This window comes from Orcinus orca, chromosome 14 (genome assembly GCF_937001465.1).
Source record: "Orcinus orca chromosome 14, mOrcOrc1.1, whole genome shotgun sequence".
Lineage (NCBI taxonomy): Eukaryota > Metazoa > Chordata > Mammalia > Artiodactyla > Delphinidae > Orcinus > Orcinus orca.
This window is the reverse complement of record NC_064572.1, coordinates 14,385,531-14,406,114: the sequence shown is the minus strand read 5'-3', so window position 1 is coordinate 14,406,114 and position 20,584 is coordinate 14,385,531. Positions and strand designations below refer to the sequence as shown.

Below are 20,584 nucleotides of genomic sequence, written 5' to 3'. Positions count from 1 at the left end.
AGCTTCATGAGAGCAGGGACTACATCCTGCTAACAACTGCACCTCATTGCCCAGATTACGGCATATCCCCTAGCAGACACTCAATTAATCTTTGATGAATGGATAAAGTTTCTATCAAAACCCAGGTCCATTGGACTCCAAGCAGTCTCTGTTACCAAGGATGCCCCTTCAGGAGACTATACAAGCAATTAAGAGGAAAGATATTTGAGAAAACAGATAAAAGAGAAAAGGAAGCTTTTCTGAAGAGATATATATATATATGTATGTATATATATATCTCAAGTGTTTTGCCTCATATATATATATATATATATATAAAATACATATATAAACACACACATACATACTCGCATGCACACACACATACACGGGGATAGGGGATTAACAAAAACCCTCTGAGGAATAGCAGTGTGAAACTATAAGTGTTAAAGTTAAGCGTGTGTGTGTGTGTGTGTGTGTGTGTGTGTGTATACATGTGGAAAGTACATTCAGAATTTATGTCTTTCGTTGCATGAAAAAATTAGTTTAAAAGCCACAAAGCATTCATTGCCTGAAATCACTGTGTGCTCTCTTAGTGACATATATGGTTATTATGCTATCTTCCATTATGATGTGAGTTCTAGGGGGTCCTAATTATGTCAATTTTAAGTAATAGCTCCCTTAAATCCTTCCTTAATCAAATGGGATGTAAAGAATTAAGGAAATAAATGCATATACTTAAGAAATATATGCTGTATACATACATACATACTTAATATAGAATATATATTTTCAATAGAAATATATATTTTCTGTACATCAAGTCTCTGATATAAAATAATTCTAGACAGTCTGGAGGGATAGTACTGGATTGGAGGTAAGGACAGGCAGGACATAATGCCGAATGACTAGAGATAAATTGGCTGAAGTCACAGGTGAAAAAGAAGGGACAGACCAGCCGTGGGGCTTGAGTACTCCGAAGACTAGAACAAGTTATACACCAAGTATCAGAGAGTCAATGAAAGTGCATGAGGAAGTGTGTGAGGGCTTCCCAGAGTCTAAAATAAAGATTGGTGGAGAAAAGAAGTGGAAGCACAGAGATTAACCAGAAACCTCACAATAGCCAGCTAGCAACACGGTCTCAGGTGTTTACATCTCAAACATCTGCTGAGCACCGTCTATGCACCAGAGATGGAGGCTACCAATGTATGAGTGATGCTGGGTCCAAAGAATGGGTGAAGTAACAGAATGTAGCATTTCAGCCCGGAGGCAACTACGAAAGAAACTTTGTTCCTCCACTTCCTGATGAGGAAACCAAGAGGAGGGTGTATCTGCAATAATCTTGATGCTACAGCCTTCTATCAGCTAATCCAGAACTTTCCTTTCTATATCCAACAGTTCCAACTAAAGTTCCTTTTCTAAGACATATTTAAAAGGCAGAAACAACAAGAACAGAAACAGAAGTGGAAGAAGAAAGCATGACTATATCAACGAGGGAGAAGATGACAACGTAAGTATCCAAAAGAAGTGGGCATATATGATAAGAAGAAGAATAATATGCTAATGTTAAGCCTCTGACGTACATCATCACACTGAAGCCATCCAACAACCTTATGAATGTCTGCAAAGCGTGAACAGGAATGCATCATACCACTGCGATTTTTGCTGAGCATATGCCAAGTTACCTAGAAGTTGCAGATACAGATCTCCACCCTAGATGACTCGCCCCCTTTAACCAAAGGCAAAACTACTGCTCTGGCCACCTGTCACGCTCAGAGATGGGTTTAAATACTAAACATCACTGACTTCAGTGCAACTAAAGTAAAACTTGAAAGCCTCAATTAAGAAGCATGTTATAAAGCTGCTGTAACTGTTACACGATCATGTTAAATAGACATAAGTCGGGTGCCTTGAAAGCCCCATCATACTTCTTACCCAGCAACTCATACAGAGAATTCAGAATCGATTTCCAAGATTCCCCTGCTTCTCTCCCAGCGACATCCGCAAAGTGTGCAGCGCTGCTGTACACGTGCAGCCTGTCTATACACTCGAGCACAAGGTTGATCATTCCCTGGAAGGGTAGAAAAGTCCCCATCAGAAACTGCGATTCTGCTCACAGGGAAAAAAAAATGCTAAGTTGTTTTTTTTTTTTAAAAAAGCCTGGCGCAAAGTAAGTCTGTTAATCATAAAGAACATTGAGCTCATTTACTCAAAGGACAGGAAGAAACACACTTGCATGTGAAATAAAATGTTCTTGAAATGATTCGAGTGGTTTTTACATCTGAGTGCTATCCTCAAATAGAAGCAGAACAATATAAAAATATGTACTTCATACTTACATTTGCCAGGCTTAATAGTAGAATGATGAATCCATCGTAACAGTATTCTGCCGTAAGTGAAAGGGTTCAGAGTGTGCCACCCCAAAATATGCCACTTTGGCATAAGGATTATTTTGGGCTGAAGGCAGTAGAGAAAAAGCGGACACGAAAAATTCCCTACCCTTCTCTGTTCCACCAGGAAGGGCAGGAGGATGCTTGAGATGATGTTTGATCTACACATCAAACTAGCCCTTACTGTCCACTAGTTTCTCCCATATATTTCCTTCCCACAATGTGTTGCCCCTCCAAGCTCAAAATTCCTTTCGTCTTATCACTTCCCTACAAATTGATTATTCTTTGTGTTAAGATGCTATGTAAACCTGAGTTCTAACCACTTCTTGGAGCTACCCATCACTGAGTACTCCCATGTATACACACGGTGCACACATTAATAATCTATTTGTTGTTCTCTTGTACATCTGTCTTTGGTCGGTCTGAACTGCAGGGCCCCAACCAACGAACCTGAGTAGAGGAAAATGATTTTTTCCCCTACCCTGCAAAAGCGTAAGAGCAGATCCTTTCTTTTAGGGAGGACACCATCATCATCATCATCAATCATTCCTTTTTAACAGTAAACTGAAGATATACTAAATTAATAAAGAAAAGCTCATGAAAACGTATCTTTCAAGCAAATCAAAAATTCATTACAGAACTTTGTAAGAAGCTGTCTACTTTTCAAATTATGCTTTTAATTATGCTTTTACTTTTCAAATTATGCTTTCTAGATCAAGGTTGTCAAAATGAGGCAAAGTCCATGAAAGGAAGAGCTATAAAGAGTTGACAAATTAAATTAACTTACTTCACACAAAGAATGTAAGAGGCATTATGACCCTAAGAACATTTCTAGGTTCCCATTCAGATTGTCTTATATGAGAAATTGAGAAAAACATTAATCCAAGTCAATATTTCAAAATTTCACAGCCCAATATTTCATTTTATTTTTCTAGATATTAAATAAGTGTAGTATACCTAACAGTTTGGCATGTACAAAAAGAAATGATCCCAATAAACGATTCCATGTTGCTATTATAGGTTTATGTTGACATTTCCTGTGCTTTCATGCCATTGTGAGCTCTAGATAGGTCATTTCTTTTCTACACAGTGAAAAAAAATCCTCAAAAATTAATGTACGTTTCAACAGCTTTTGATGGAATATTAGGAAACAGTTTTAAAACTAGAAGAACATAGATTTAGGAACTATGGGAACTCAACCATGTCCACTAACCTTTTTTCTTAAGTACTTTTTACAAAGATACTTTCACTCAGAAAAATGCATTAATCCACATACAGGGGGCACTGAGAAGAATGGGAAGACTTGCTGATCTGGCCTGATGTGCCAGCTCAACTCTGACATCCTCCCACGGAAATTCTTGAATACATGGTACTAGTTTGGACACTAGCATCAGGACCATTAGATGTGTCACTTGGTCCTTCTGTTATTCTGCCTATAAAATATGCACTTGGGCTCTTTTTAGCAGGGGAACTTCCGGAAAATAAAATCATACACAGAATCTTAATATATGCAAAAAGAAAAAATGGGGGTGCTCTGTCCAAGCAGGGAGTCTGCAGCCTGCCTCCCAGGTGGCCCTCTCCCAGGCAACTTCCATCCCCAATCCAAAGCTCCAGTGGATCCTGAAGCATTTCCAAGGAGCCCCAAGGAACCTGCTGAACACTTCGAAAACCCTTGTACTTTCCAAAGCCTGTATCCATTTAGACGCTTTTGAGAGTCTGTTTTTATATAACGAGCATGAAGCAAACTACTGTGCAACAATGATCAGAGTGGAAGCTGAGCAGAGAGTAAAATAAAACGTCTTTTGCCAGAGAAGCAAAGAGTGTCATCTTTTAAAATTAATACTTACTGAGAGAGAAATAAAAACCGTTGCAGGATTCCCCCAAGGCCTGGTTCCCTCGTTCCCTTGTACAGTAGTACACCTGCTCATGTATATCTCAAAATGCAGATGTCAAATAGATAGAGAATCTTCCCCACCAAGAAGTTGTTTCCCCAAGACAACGACAGAAAAGAAACGATCATTGGTAGAAACTCACCTCTTCCTGGAAGAGATTCTGCCGATTTTTTAGAGCTCGTAATCTGTTCTGCTTATCTTCATGCTCTAAGTGCTCATCTGGTGGGTGGAAGTAGCCAATCAGGTCCTGCAGACTTAGACTTACAGACTCTATAGGTAAGTCTACAGTGGAAGCCTTCGCTTTTTTGCTGAGAGCATCAAGGCCCCTAAAATAAATAACAAATGTTTCTCCACATCAGTGATTCACAATTTTGTTTTATTCTTTTTTAGTCTATAGATGATTGAAAGCTTTACTCTCTCTCCCTATATGCCTGTAAAAGGAACATACAAGAAAGGCCCTAATTTTCCTCAAACAAAAATAATGAATATATTCAAATGAGAAATGCTCTATTCCGTCAAGTATATATAATGCTACATTTAAAACATCAGTATCAAGAGAAACTCATCTAGAAGAAAATCTAAAGGATCTGGAGAACCAATGCCTACAAAACCAATGGTCTAAATACTTAGAAACCAACTGATTTTCATTTTACTATAAAACAGTATATACTTCACCATTTGAGATGCAATTTCCTAGGCTCATAATTCTGACATTTACTTGTTCTGTTTTGTTTTGTTTTTGGCATAAACACCGTTAACTGCTATGCTATCACTGACACTCACTGCCATCCTGCCTAATTCCTGCCAATTTAAAGATATATCCCAATGATAATAATTTAGAAAATTCACTTATTAATCAGAAAACAATATATTAACATGTTTTTCCATTGTCTGAAAGAGATGTATTTAAGAAGTAGATTAAGAAACAGCATCGAGTTGCATTTTCTAACCTTTAAAGAAAAGCATATGACTGGCATGTAAATGTGTTAATTTGTTGGTCTTCTGAGACTCTGAATTTTAAAACTCATAGCTTTGTATGTATCTGGAAAAAAACACTTTAAAGCATAATGTTTGTAAATCAAAATTATTCCAAAATAAAAAGCTCAGTAAAAAACTACCCAACAGATACCATAAAAGAATGGGAAAATGCCTATACTATAGTTGATATAGTAACATTCCTATTAGTCATGACAAAATTTGATGCATAAATATTATACTTCCTTTTCTGCCCTCTGCATTGGCAAAATTATATGGCAATATTTTATTCCAAGGAAATATTTCTTTCTAGTTATCTGACTGCATTACAATTTTTATTTTAAAAAACAATAAAAACCTTATAAATGAAAAATTAGCTTATCTTTGAACTTTATGATGCTATTAAAATATATCATTTACATAAATATTACTAATAATTTAGGAATATTATACTTCAGCTTTATAAACTGTTCAAATAGTAAAACTGCATGACTATCTTAAAGTTTCTACCTGTAATTCCAAATCAAGTACATCAATGAAATTCATCGATTACCTTGTCTTGCCATCTCTACAAGGCCTTCTATGCCCAAAAAGCAACAGAAAGGACTTGTCAGAAGAAAATTATTTCTCCCTTTCTAAAATGAATACTCATATGCAATGTAACATTGCTGTTCTAAACATTTTAACCCATTAATTCTAGTTGAATAATAAATATAACAAAGTCAAATTCAAATCCCATCATGCAAAAGTAAATAAAATTCAAAAGTAATTCAAATATAATATCTACATTTTCAAACCTAAAGAGAAATAATAGCAAATGTCAGTTTTTAGGTTATTAGGTTGAATATATCTGCTATCAGAAATGTAACCATTCAATTGCTTTCCAGGAGAAGCCTCTTGTCAGAAAAATGCTATCCAAGACTCTTAAAAATGTTAATGATATTGCAGCCATATCTTTTTCAATCCGTCTCCCAGCATAATGGAAATTTTAAAAAATAAACAAATGGGACCTAATTAAACTCAAAACCTTTTGCACAGCTAAGGAAATCATAAACAAAATGAAAAGACAACCCACAGATTGGGAGAAAATATTTGTAAATGATATGACCGACACGGGATTAGTCTCCAAAATTTACCAACAGCTCATGAGACTTAATATCGTCAAAACAAACAACCCAATCAAAAAATGGGCAGAAGACCGAAATAGATATTTCTCCAAAGAAGACATACAGATGGCCAAGAGGCATACTGAAAAGATGTTCAATATTGCTAATTATTAGAGAAATGCAAGTCAAAACTACAATGAGATATCACCTCACACCAGCCAAAATGGCTATCATGAAAAAATCCACACACAATGAATGCTGGAAAGGGTGTGGAGAGAAGGGCACCCTCCTACACTGTTGGTGGGAATGTAAATTGGTACAGCCACTATGGAGAACAGTATGGAGGTTCCTTAAAAATCTAAAAGTAGAACTACCATATGACCCTGCAATCCCACTCCTGGGCATATATCTAGAGAAAAACATGGTCCAAAAGGATACATGCACCCCAGTGTTCATTGCAGCACAGTTTACAATAGCCAAGACATGGAGGCAACCTAAATGTCCATCGACAGAGGAATGGATAAAGAAGATGTGGTACATATATGCAATGGAATATTACTCAGCCATTAAAAAGAATGAAATAATGCCATTTCCAGCAACATGGATGGACCTAGAGATTGTCATACTGAGTGAAATAAGACAGAGAAAGAGAAATAAATGATATCCCTTACATGTGGAATCTAAAAAAGAAACGATACAGATGAACTTATTTACAAAACAGAAACAGATTCACAGACTTAGAGAACGAACTTATGGTTACCAGAGGGGAAGGGATAGTTAGGGAGTTTGGGATTGACATGTACACACTGCTATATTTAAAACGGAAAACCAGCAAGGACCTACTGTACAGCACAGGGAACTCTGCTCAATGTTATGTGGCAGCCTGGATGGGAGGGGAGATTGAGGGAGAATGGATACATGTATATGTGTGGTTGGGTCACTTTGCTGTGCACCTGAAACTATCACAACATTGTTAATTGGCTATATTCCAATATAAAATAAAAAGTTTAAAAAAATGTTAATGATTCTAAGTTTTAGGACTCTCCAATAAAGAGACATTTTTCATCTTAATTTATCAAGGACAAAAAAATGACAAAAAATAATTAGGGGAAATCAAAGGTGGTAGAAGCGTGCTATGTCACAACAAAACTTAAAGCCATGAATTCCAGCTCTACATTTTATAATCTGAAGATTAAATCACATTACAAACGTACATTCCTCCCTTATCCCATTTACTTCAAGAATACATTTACTCACTAATGTGTATAAAATGGATAACTAATAAGAACCTGCTGTATAAAAAATAAATTCAAAAACTAAAAAAAATTTTTTTAAAGAATACATTTATTAATATACCTGGAGGAAAAAAAGCTAGACCTTTTTTTTTTTTTTTAACAGTGCAGAAAAATAGAACCCTTTCCCCTATACATGAAAACAAATGCAAACACACACACACCCTCACACACACCCCACCACCACCACTACCCTAACCTTGGGGAGAGAGACCAGAAGGGTCACAGAAAATAAACTGCATAAGAAAAATACAAATGAACAAAAACAAAACCGATCTCAACTTCCACTCTAAGAAGTAGAAAAGAAAGGTCTGAGTTTACATTTTTTAAATGAGTCTCTTAATAGTATATAAATCTACATTAATAAAATGAATACCTAAAAAAATTTACTTTGAAAAATATATGGATATTTTAAAATATTATAAAGATATTGAGGTTTTAAATACTTTTAGTGCTTTTATGAATGTGATAGAAGGATCAAACTATGTTACTTAAAATAACATACCCTTTACAATGTTCTGTAATTATGTAAAACTTTTCAAAGTTTCTAAGCTATATTAAAGAAGCTATATTAAATTACATTAAGCTATATTAAAGCTATATAAATTCAGGAATTCAAATAATTCAGTAATATTAACAAGCACATAAGTAAAATCCATATATATAGAAATATATATAAAAATGATGAATTCAATAATATAACCAGCGGGTGAGTATTCTAGAAAGAAAAGAGAAAAAAATAAAGCTAAATTAAAATTTAATTTTTGAAAAACTAATACATAATTAAGGTCAGTTAAATGTAAAAAAGAGAAACAGACTCATTATCTTCATCCATAGCATCTGTTACATGATCACAGGAAAGAGACACACTTTTAAAAGGAGATGCTGGATAACCAGGAAAAGGTGGTAGTTTGATGATGGGCTTGTGATTAGAAATCTGAAGGAGAAAAAAAATACCAATATAGAACTAGCAAAGATTAGACTACATTTGCCAGGGGAAACATGGAATCGCATCTCAAAATACGAATTTCATGTGTCAACTACATCTGAGTTGCTTTCAGCCAAGATAAAGTGAAACAACCCTCCTCCCCCTCCAAAAAAAACACAAGACAAAATATTTGGAGAAGAACACATTTCAAGACACTGGACATCAAGAGATAAAGGACAGATATGGTAACAACCAAGGTGAGTCCTACAATGGCTCCACTTTGCTTTAGGAGAATTTCTAGGCTATGACACAGGTATGGGAACCCAGGCGAGGCAAAGAAGACTCCCTGAGTTGAGAAGACATTGCTGAGAGTCTGGGAGACCAAGGTTGCTAGAGTTTGCAGGACACAGTACCAGAGAGGAGACCGCTACACAGGAGTGGACTCTAGAGAAATACAGAGGGTCCCCCTCAAATATTCAGCAGAAGGTTGATCAACACATACACGTGAGAAAACTACCCAGGGCAGGGAACAAAGCCTTCTGAAATAATTAGAGAAAATAGTAACCAATACTCACACGGGATGTGAAATGGTGCCTCTTCCCATCAGTCAGATTGGGAACCCTTGTAATTCATGGGGCATCACGTTGAGTAACCAGATGGTCTTGCCTCAAGAGTGGGGAATAATTACCCCTAGATTTAACACGGATCTGCACCCACCCCAAAAATCCTAAAAGCAAATTCCAGAAGAATCAAACTTAACCAAGTAACTTAACCGCCTCCCAGAAAAACTCAAAAATATTGACAGGAAGACAAAAATATCCAGTACCCAACAAATTTACAATGTCTGACAACTAAACAAAAATGACCAGATAGGTAAAGAAGAATAAAATATAATCATCAATAAGAAGAAAAATCAATGAACCAAAAGAAAAAAAAAAGTCAGCTTAGAATGTTAAACCTAGAAAAAAAATCACTTAAAATGAAGGTAAAATAGGACATTTTCAGATATACAGTCGCCAAAGTTTCCATCTCCAGGAGACCTACACCATAAGAAATGTTAAAAGAAGCACTTTGGGAATAAAGATAAACTACCCACAGGAAATGCAAATCCTCAAAAAAATAATAAAGATTAAAACACCTGAAATGGTAAATATATGCACAAAATATTAGGTGCATTTGTTATTATTTAAATCACTTTGAAATCTAATTGACCTTAAATAAAAATGATAAAAATGTACTGTGGGGTTTATAACATCTATAAAAGCAAAACGTATGACAAAAAATCACAAAGACTGACCTGAAAGTAGGCTGTGGTAAGTTAAAGTTGTATGCTAAACATCTTAAGCAACAACTAAAATAACCAAAAAAGGAATTATAACTAACAAGCCAACAAAAAAAGAAGATGGAATTGCAGAAAATTCTCAACCCAAAAGAAGGTAGAAAAAGAAGGAAAAGGGACAAAGATGAGAAGGGACAAATACTGAACAAATAATAAGATGGCAGGCTTATTATATATCAATAATCATATGAATATAAATGGACTAAACTTCACAATTAAAAGGTGGTGATTGCCAAATTGGATAAAAAAATCAAAACCCAAGTACATACTGCCTAAAAGAAATGCACTTTGACTCTAAAGACAATAGTAAGTCAAAAGTAAAAGTTTTTTTTTAATATACAATGCTAACACCAAGGAAAACAAGAGAGCAGAAATGCTGTATTAACATCATACAAAGTTGATGTCATAGCGAATATCACTAGGGATTTTAAACAGGCGATTTCATAATAAAGGGGTCAATTTATTATATCCTAAATTTTTTGATGAATCTAATAACAGAGCTTCAAAATACATGAAGAAAAAAATGACAGAACTGCCAAGGAGCAACAGAAAAATCCAATTATAGCCAGATTTCAATACCCTTCTCTCAATAATGAATAAAACATACGGACTGAAAATCAGTAAGGAAGCAGAAGATCTAAACAACACTATCACCCGTCTAGATCAAATTGACATTCTTTAGCACTCCACCCAATGAAAGGAGAATGGGCACATGGAACATTTATTTTCCAGTGCACACAGAACATTTACCAAGATAGAACATATTCTGGTAGAGCAACTAACAGAAAACATTATGAAAATGTCTGAGAGGACTTGTAATTGAGTTGATTAGTATGACCTTGGCTATGAAGGTAACAGAAAAGGGACCGGTGCTTAGACTGAGTTGTAACACTGTTCCTGGTTCAGCGACAGAGTAAGGGCTATAATTTGTTCAGGCTGCCTCTGAGTAGCCATGCCTGTCTCTCCATGCAACCTACATACCTCCTCCTGTGCACCTTAAACCATCTCTAGATTACTTATAGGACACAATACAATGTAAATACTATGTAAATAGTGGTAAATACAATGGAAATGCTATGTATATAAACAGTTCCCAGAATGCAGCAAATTCAGGTTTTGCTTTTTGGATCTTCCTGGGCCATAAAACATGTCTCAATAAATTTAAAAGCATTCAGTTTTACAAAGTATATTCTCTGACCACAGTGATATTAAATTAGAAATCAGTAACAGAAAGATCTTTGGAGAACCCCAAATATTTGGAAACTGAACAACCTATTGGTCAAAGAAGCAATTAAAAGGGAAACTGAAACACAGCACAACAAAGAGTGAGAGATGCCACTAAGGACAGATATTTTAGCACTAAGTGACATAAGGAAAGGTCTCAAATCAATGATGTCAGCCTTCATCCTCTGAAACCAAAAAAAGAAGAGTAAATTTAGACCCGAGGCAAACAGAAAAAAAGATTAAAGATCAGAATGGGAATCAGATAATCTTTTTAAATGATCATCCCTCCCTCAGTATCTACTGGGGGTTGGTTCCAGGACCTCTCTCAGATATCAAAATCTGTGGATGCTCAAGTCCCTTATATAAAATGATGTAGTATTTACATATAACCTACACATACTCTCCTGTATACTTTATATCATCTCTCGCTAACCTACATAATACAATGTAAATGCTATGTAAATAGTTGTCATCATGGTTCAAATTCAAGTTTTGCTTTTTGAAACATTCTGGAATTTCTTTCCTAATATTTTTGATCCATGGTTGGTTGAAGCCACAGATGCAAACTCCTTGGATACAGAGAGCTAACTATAGCTAAATATAGGTTATATAACTAACCTGTTTTATCAAGATAAGTATAATAAATGAATTGCATTCAAATAACCCAAACAAAAACTGAATTTCAATATGAAGCAGCAAATATATAATTCAGGAAGTACTTTTACCACAGAATCCAAATTTCCCATGTTTGGTTCTCTATCTAATCAATTAAGCAAGTGTTAGATTCTAAAATTAAGCTTCCAAATCACAGACATTACTTTTTTTAAAAAAAAATATGATTGGTCTCGAGCAAAGAACAAATGTGCAAAAGCAAATCACATCCATGATGAATTATCGTTATCTCGATCAACATACAAAATGCCATTTAAGACATACCGTCACTACATTAAGTCTAAACACGGATATAGTATCTTTCTGACAAAATATATTTTAAAACAAATAATCCATTTTTTCTCTAGTATTAATTTAGCTCTTGCTTGCCAAATGGAATCTCCATAGTGCCTCTGAAAATACCACACAAGTCACAATGTAATAAAAATTTGTCTTTTTGTAGTTGAAGAAGTCAGTACTGATGTATATAATTACATAGAAAACAGACTATTTTAAGGATTTATGATTATTTTCCTCAATCCTTATAGAACTGATCAGGCTGTAGTCAGAAAGAACCATGGAAAGAACAAGATGGAAAAAAATCTAAGTTGAACTGATCCTAAAATAAGTTATAATTTCAAAGTCAAAAATTTATTTATTACAAGAAGTACCATAAAAAATGATAAGAATCTGATGCTTACCCCATCTCTAAGCCTTACTCCCTCTAAAAAGGGTTAGGGTTTAGATGAGGCAGAGAGGTGAGATGAATACTAAGGATATGATGAAGCCGAATGCTGTGCACATTCTTTGATTTCATGAAAGCATGCACACAAATGCACACACACACAGTGGGATGGTTTATAAAAGAAGCAGAGAATAATTAAGTGAATATTTATATAATCTTGGGTGGCAAAGGTCTTTCATATGCTGATTTATAGAGTAAACCATGATGAAAAAACACTTTAAAATCTTTCCAAACCAGTAAGTTGAGAAAATATTTGCAATTTATATATGATTATAGGAAATTAGTATCGCTAACATAACAAAAGCTCATAACAGCCTAATAGAAATATTATCAAATAATAGGGTAAATCACAAAGAAAAAAATAAATGAAGAAAATTGGTCAACACCCATTTTTCACAACACTCACATAAGTGCAAATTTTTAAAATAATTATAAGTAAATATGTACCTACTATAAATAAATACATATACACATATACATCACTTTTTCCCATCATATTGGTAAGCTTAAAGAGATACAAAATACCCATCACCAACCAGAGTATATATTGGTATATGTTCCCAGAGAACACATTGGACACAAGTTTGATTTAGTTTTGTAGATATGCAATTGTTTCCATTATTAGGGTGGGAAAGGTTACTTATTGCAAGAATCATTTTTTTGAGTTCAAAACTCACAAAGTATGTAGGCTGTACTACCTCCAGTGTGAAACGGCTAGCATAGGGATATGTCATAGAATAATTCTGACGTACAGCTATCAATTATAAGTTACACATCTAATTTTTAAAACCACAGTCTTTTTTAAAAAATTCATTTCAAAGAAAGACATAAAATCATCTAACTAGCATTTTCTAACGGGCTCTGCAGAACTGCCAAATTGTATGAGATTTACCACCACAGTATATTTTAGAATTGTTTACTTGTAGATCTGATAAGAAAATTAAAATAAAATATTAAACCACCACCACAACAAAGGACAATGTACCTAATAAATCTATTGAAAAGGAAGACTGTGCTCCGGATGACACGCGCTGTCCGTGATTCTTCATGCTGAGATCTGGACAAGTTTAGGCCGTCATCCATGTGACCTTCATGATGCATAATAGCCTGCACGAAAGCAGAAATAACACCATTACTGCCAATATCTCCTTTCCAAATGGGTGTTAAGAAGTAGGCAACTCAAAAAGGTGAGCCATGACAGTAAATAGAGTCAAAAGACAGGTGAAGGGAACTGTAAGCTGTCAGGTTCAGGTAAAATAATATGCACGGGTCCCTGTACAAATTAGTCATTCAATATATTTATTCAGCTATTGTTTGAAAGATGAATCAGTTGTTGTTTTAAAGAACCAATCAATAAATACATTGATTTGAAAAACAATCACTAGAATGTTTTCACATATCTATGTTCAATGATTCATCCACAGTCTAAGCAAACTCTGAACAAAGCAAAGGAAAACATTACATGGGATACCAGTTATTCGGTAGTTCTGAACATAGCTGGGTTCATTAATAAGTACTGAGCAATGCTTCTAAGGCACCTCAGTTCTTTAAAAAAAATGTGTTTTTATTTTATGAGTTCTTTTGTTAGCTTTATCTTTTTGAACATTCTAAGAAAGAACAACATGAAGAGATAAGTGCAAAATATTAAGTGAACAGCGGAATCAATTTCACAAAGTGAACAAACCACGTAACTAACACCCAGATCAAGAAAGAGAATAATATGGCACCTTAAAACCTGCCCTGGAGCTCCCTTCCTGCCCCATCCACCACAATGTTCCCCACCTTCATGACTTTCAACAGCAAAGGTCACTTGTGTACTGTATGTAAATGGAACCATTTGTGCCTAACTTCCTTCACTCAACACTAACAGCAAGATGTTTCTAGGACATTTAATCAGGTATACTGAACTAAAATTAGCAACTAGAACTAAAATCATAAACTACCTAGAAAGCAATGTAAAGAGGAACTCCTAATACCAAAATCAATGAGACAGATACGTCTGTATTCAAAGTCAATTTTGTAGCCTTAAATGCCTTCATTGACAAAGAAAAAAATGACTAAAGTGAAGGAACGTATTACTCATTTTAAGACTTTAAAAAAGAAAAAGAAATTGAATAGAAAAGGGGAATTAATGAAGATAAAAAGAGAATTTAATGAACCAGAAATCAAATAAAATACGAGAAAAGGATGAATAAACACGAAATGTTTATTTTTTGAGAAGATAAATAAAATAGTTAAACCTCTCACAAAGCAGGCTAAGGATAAAATGGAAAGAAAGAAAAAACACAGAGAAAAGAATGTAAGATACAAAAGAAGACATTACAATTATAAAATGATAATAAGACAATGCTATATGGAACTTAATGGCCAAAAATTTTTTAAATTTAAGAACAAAACTGACTACTCCAGAGGACAAGGATGGCTTCCCAGCAAGTTAAAAATCATCAAAAGGAATCCGCCCAACGAAGTAGAAAATTTGAGGATACCAATTTATTAAACAGAGATTGGAAAGGAAATTTAAGATCCAATTTTTAAAAGATTATAGGACTAGACAGTTTTACAAGTGAGCTCTAATGAACCTTCAAAGAAATGATACTCTTCATGGTAGACTAGTCAGTGAACTACGACCACTGCCTATTTTTATATAGCCTGTGAGCTATGAATGGTCTACAATTTTAATGGCTGAAAAAAGACCAAGAAAAGAATATTTCATGAAACCTGCAAACTGTATGAAATTCAAATTTCAGTACCCATAAACAAAGAAAAATTAATATATAAATTTCATATATAAAGTGAATATATATGATAATTCTAGATAAATTCTAAATGAAACATAAATAGAACCTAATAAGATTTCAAAAGAATAATAAACTAGGTCAAACTGGGTTTAGTCTATGAATGTAAGGATTCTTCAATATCATGATGTCTATTAACCTATTTATCAACAAAGTAAAAGACACTAAAACATGAATTTTTTCTCTCTTCAACGGATAAAATTTAGCAATCATTGCTAATTTTTTAATAAGTCAGATAAAATAGAAATAGCAGGATATTATTTAAATATATAAACTATTTCAATTGTCCACAGGATGCAAGAAGGCATAACTTCTGTGAAAATTCGCAATAAGAAGTCATACTGGGATGAACAACCAGAATAGATGAAAAGACAGCAAGCTGAGATAAAAAGTGACCTGGGTGAGATAACGAAAAAGACAAGAAACCTAAAATTTCAAAGACATGGAAAGACATTAAGGAACAGAACCGCATCAAAGAAAACAAAGTGAGTGATTTGGGGGACACATTTGAGAAGCAAAATGCAGAGACTGGGTAAGAACGACAGGAATGCCAAAGGGGAAGACAGCTGACCTGGAGGAGAGAAACTAGCTGTGCTCCTGAGAAAGAAATTACAACTGTAAGAAAAGGAGGCCAAAGATACGCTGCACAATTCTCCTGTCAGTTTTAAAAGACCTACGTGTGCTGATTAAAAATCCTTGGTGACACAGACATAGAGAACAGACTTGTGGTTGCCAAGGGGGAGAGGGGGTGGGGAAGGGATTGATTGGGAGTTTGGGGTTAGCAGATGCAAACTACTATACAGAGAATGGATAAACAACAAGGTCCTACTGTAGAGCACAGGGAACTATATTCAATAACCTTAAAGAAAAATGTATGTATATGTATAACTGAATCACTTTGCTGTACACCAGAAACAAACACAAAATTGTAAATCAACTATACCTCAATAAAATAAATTTTAGAAAATCCTAGGTGACAGATGCATTTCATAATTCAGAGTTTTCAGGTTTTTTTTTTAATGTAATACAATGTATAAACTGTACATGTGGAACACCCAGTATGGTACGTACATCACTGCATAATCAATGCATTTATATTTCTGCAGCAAAACATGAATACCCACACTAAGCGGGATACATAAAACCTATGAAAAGTGATTCAGACATTTTTTTGGCTAACCAAGGTTTCATTCATATGAAACAACAACAGAAAGTCAGTTTCAAATATGTAACGATTTGGCGAATATACCACCAACGTGCTTTTCTCGAAAAATAAAATGATTTGAAGATACTAGCTAACTGGGAAGTGTATAAAAATTAGGAGATCTAGACTGAGAAGTCCTCAACTGTCATGACCACACTGAGGTCTCTCGATAAAGATTTAATATAACAGATGGTTCTAGAAGTAGTAATACATTTACAGTAGAGATTGTGTTAGATTATCTCTTCTCTGGCCTATAAAGTCTGTTTCACATGTTACTTTACTAATGGAAATAAGACTGGTTAGCTTCTCAACACCCCTGTCAAATTCTTCTATAAAGCAAGCTCTTTGTTAGCCTATGATGTAGAATGTAAGTCCCACTCTGACTTTAATCCATGGTTAAGGAATAAGAGAGTGGAGTAATAATAATGACAACAGGGTGAGGGATAAATGAAATGAGTGGAGAGCACTGAAAATGTTGAAGGTGACCGATGCATGGATACACAGGGTCCATTGTACCCTTTTTGCATATATTTGAATTTCCATGATAAAAAGTTAAAAACAGCGAGGCTCAGTCGTGGGACAGAATGAATGCTATACAAATACTGAATACAAACACATTTAAATTTATAAGCCTAGATCAAAGACCCCAAAGACAAGCAATCATATTATAACGATTATACAGGTCTGCAGGAGAGCTGTCCCAGGCTCTCCATCCGAAGCTCTGAGGAAGGTGGTACAGGGATGCACTTAAGCCCAACTCCATCAAAGCAGGATTAGCTTCCCACTCCACTAATGTCAGCACTGGTCACTCTACAAAGATAGCAATAACCTTGAACAATCCATACTGGAATGTGTATATGTTACGATTAGGAAATCTACTGAAAATAAACATTTCTTCCCCACTACTTCCCTTCCAAGGTCTATTATAGAAATAACAGTTATCCCATTATCTGATTCTGTGTACTGTTACATGGCGGTGTAAAAACATGAAATGTGAACAATCTAGTATCAATGCTATGTACTTGCCATAAAGAAGCTCACAAATTAGAGAGGGAGAGAGAGATGTAGCCTAGTAAATAAAATAGCACAGAGAGTGTATATAAAATTTAATAATATACAAATATTATGAGAACGCAAAGGAGGGTGTACTAGATGAACTTAGATAGGAAGAACATCTAAGATCATCTTTAAACTTAACCCCTAGGGGATAGATAGGAACTGGGTGGAGGAAAAAAAGAAATTTAAAAGGGCATTCCAAACAGAGGAGATGGTATGTGCAAAGGCGCAGATGTGGAAAAGCTACGTTTCTTTGAGGCATTGGAAGGAATGTGCTGTAAGTGGCTGGTGTGCTGGGGAACCTGAAGACACCCAGAGACTGGACAAAGAATAGGAGAATGGGGCAGAGACAGATGGGAGGCAGGTCAGAGAGGGCGTCACATACTATCAAAAGGCGTAACTGTCGTCTTGTAAGCGATGGGATGTCAGTGAAGGACTCAGAGATGAGTGTATGAGCACGTCTGCAAATGAGTTTGGGGAATAAAACGAAACTCACAAACACTAAACATTCCTACGCATGAGCATTATTGAGCATTGTAAAAAAGATACTGTACACACAATCCCAGCAGCATCACAGAGGACACAGTGAATTAGGCAGACCAAGCTAGGATCCAGAAGAGAGTAGCGTATTTCTTCACCTAGTATTTAAATCAGTGATATAACAGCCAGCGCTGTTCACTTACAAAAACCAGAGTTTATTAGGGTGGGACTGGACCTCTAGCATGTAAATTACAAACATTAGCAGGTGGCAGACAGGGTTAGCTGCTTCTTTTTGTCGTGCATTTGTGTTTTTCGTTCATTAATAACGACTGCCATAAATACTGTTTTGAAATACTCTTACCTTACGTTGTATGGATCCCATTCTCACAGATTTCACATCCACAGACTGGTAAGTTAGCCACAAGCCCGTGTTGATATGCTGTATATAGCATACTGAGTCTCCATATTTTATTTCAGAGGTTCCCATGCCATCAACTTCTTTTCTCACCCCTACATCCAATTTTTCCTAAGAGAGAGAGAAAAAAAAAGATAAGATTTTAAAAATACAGTTTATATCGAAAAAACTTTGCCTTGTTGTAAATAATGTTCTTTGAAAAATGCAACTCTCTGCCATCCTCTGAAATAATAATGGTCCAATGTTCCATGCTAGCAGTTCAACCTCTACTGGAAACTGAAGTAGGAGATTGCAGAGATAAATAACATATTCCTGAATTATTCATACTGGCAGAAAATTATTTTGGCCATAACACAAAATTTTATATTGCTTCATGGCAAACTCCAAACCAGAGATCTTAAAATCAGTAATTTAGGCTTCATATTCTTTCCAGATTATTATTTTTGTGATTGATGACTAGAGCATAGGATTGAGGGACAGAAAAGTCAATTTTGAGTCCAATCTCTGCCACTTATTCCGTCTGTGACCTTAGGATAAGTTAATTAAACGTTTTAAGCCTCCGTTTTCTCATCTGTAAATACAGCTAACAAGAGACTCTCCCCCAGAGTATCGGAAAACATGAGATAATGAATGCAAAGTCCTCAGCACAGTGCCTGAGATAAAATAAACACTTCAGTAAATTCTAATGATTTTGACCATGAAAATGGTATTGATAATGGTGATGACGATTTCCTTCTTAATAAGGATGTTAGACATAATGATGATTTCTTGCAAACTAATCAAGGCTATAATTCAGTTTCAACTACTCGCAGTTTCTAACTCGGACCACAGAGGTATTCACTCCTAAAGGGCTGCCATGCTAAGCTCCCTATGCTATGAAGAAGCAATCAGTCCTCTGATACCAACTAAATGTTTCTTTTAAATCCCTATTTATTTTTTATAAAATTATTTATTTATTTTTGGCTGTGTTGGGTCTTCGTTGCTGTGTGTGCGCTTTCTCTAGTTGTGGAGAGCAAGGGCTACTCTTCCTTGCGGTGCACAGGCTTCTCATTGCGGTGGCTTCTCTTGTTGCAGAGCACGGGCTCTAGGCGCACGAGCCTCGGCAGTTGTGGCACGTGGGCTCAGTAGTTGTGGCTCACAGGCTCTAGAGTGCAGGCTCAGTAGTTGTGGTGCACGGGCTTAGCTGCTCTGCGGCTTGTGGGGTCTTCGCAGACCAGGGCTCGAACCCGTGTCCCCTGCATTGGCAGGCGGATTCTTAACCATTGCGCCGCCAGGGAAGCCCCTAAATCCCCATTTATTTTAATGCTTCTTCCTTCAGTTTTCCCTCCATGCTTCATTCTGATCTTTAAGAACTCATTATGTCTTGAATTTCTGTAGAGTTCTTAAAATAACAGCAAAAAAAAAAAAAAACCTAATGTTCTTTTGGTTACAATACCTCCTTCTGTGGTTTCTTATTCTTCTCCTTGTTAAATTTACTAAGTTTTGTCTATTTCTTTGGCTATTTGACTGTCGTGTACCAGTTACACAAATGTTTTTGAAGATTAGGTTGGAATAAATTTTATGTCTGTTACACAAAAAGGAACAATTCAAGTAAAACAGATTTTTTATTTCTCATGGTATTACTGCACCATACTAATAGTTAGCAACTCCAAAATAATTACGGACACTCTGCCAACAATTGAAAATTAAAATTGAAATGAGTTGCAATTCTTAATGCAAAAAGGGTCAAGGTCATATAAGAAAGTAAATGCAATTATGAGTTAAGCTGATTTGACCATGAAGCAAATAACTTGAAACACTATTCTAAGAATCTGCAATAAAACAGATACCAAACCATGCCAATTTCATTCTATCAAACCAGACAAACTACTAATCTACTTATACCAACCCTATAAATAGGAAAATTAAATTCTAGGGAAAATATAGAACAATGCAATTATCTCCTCAAAATAAAACAAGGGGCCTGAAACATTCTTACTGTTTGTCTTTTATCCCAGGAAATGAGTATGTAGTCTATTTATAGGCTTGTGGACTGTGCTCTGAGAAGCCTCAGTTACTAAGTGCAAAGGTATGCTGTGTTTGCTTTTTACTGAAGTAGTTCACATCTCTCTCT

General features: G+C 35.3%; 1 protein-coding gene across 1 annotated transcript in view; it reads right to left on the bottom strand.

The window, feature by feature from the left end:
- The window catches only part of RYR2 (ryanodine receptor 2), a 517,690-nt gene that overhangs the window by 349,759 nt on the left and 147,347 nt on the right, over nt 1-20,584 (bottom strand). The window contains exons 13-16 of the mRNA XM_049697219.1: nt 18,418-18,582; nt 13,507-13,628; nt 4,404-4,587; nt 1,915-2,050 (exon numbers count right to left, since the gene is read on the bottom strand). Coding sequence (XP_049553176.1) covers nt 1,915-2,050; nt 4,404-4,587; nt 13,507-13,628; nt 18,418-18,582 — 607 coding nt within the window. The remainder of the gene's footprint in view (nt 1-1,914; nt 2,051-4,403; nt 4,588-13,506; nt 13,629-18,417; nt 18,583-20,584) is intronic.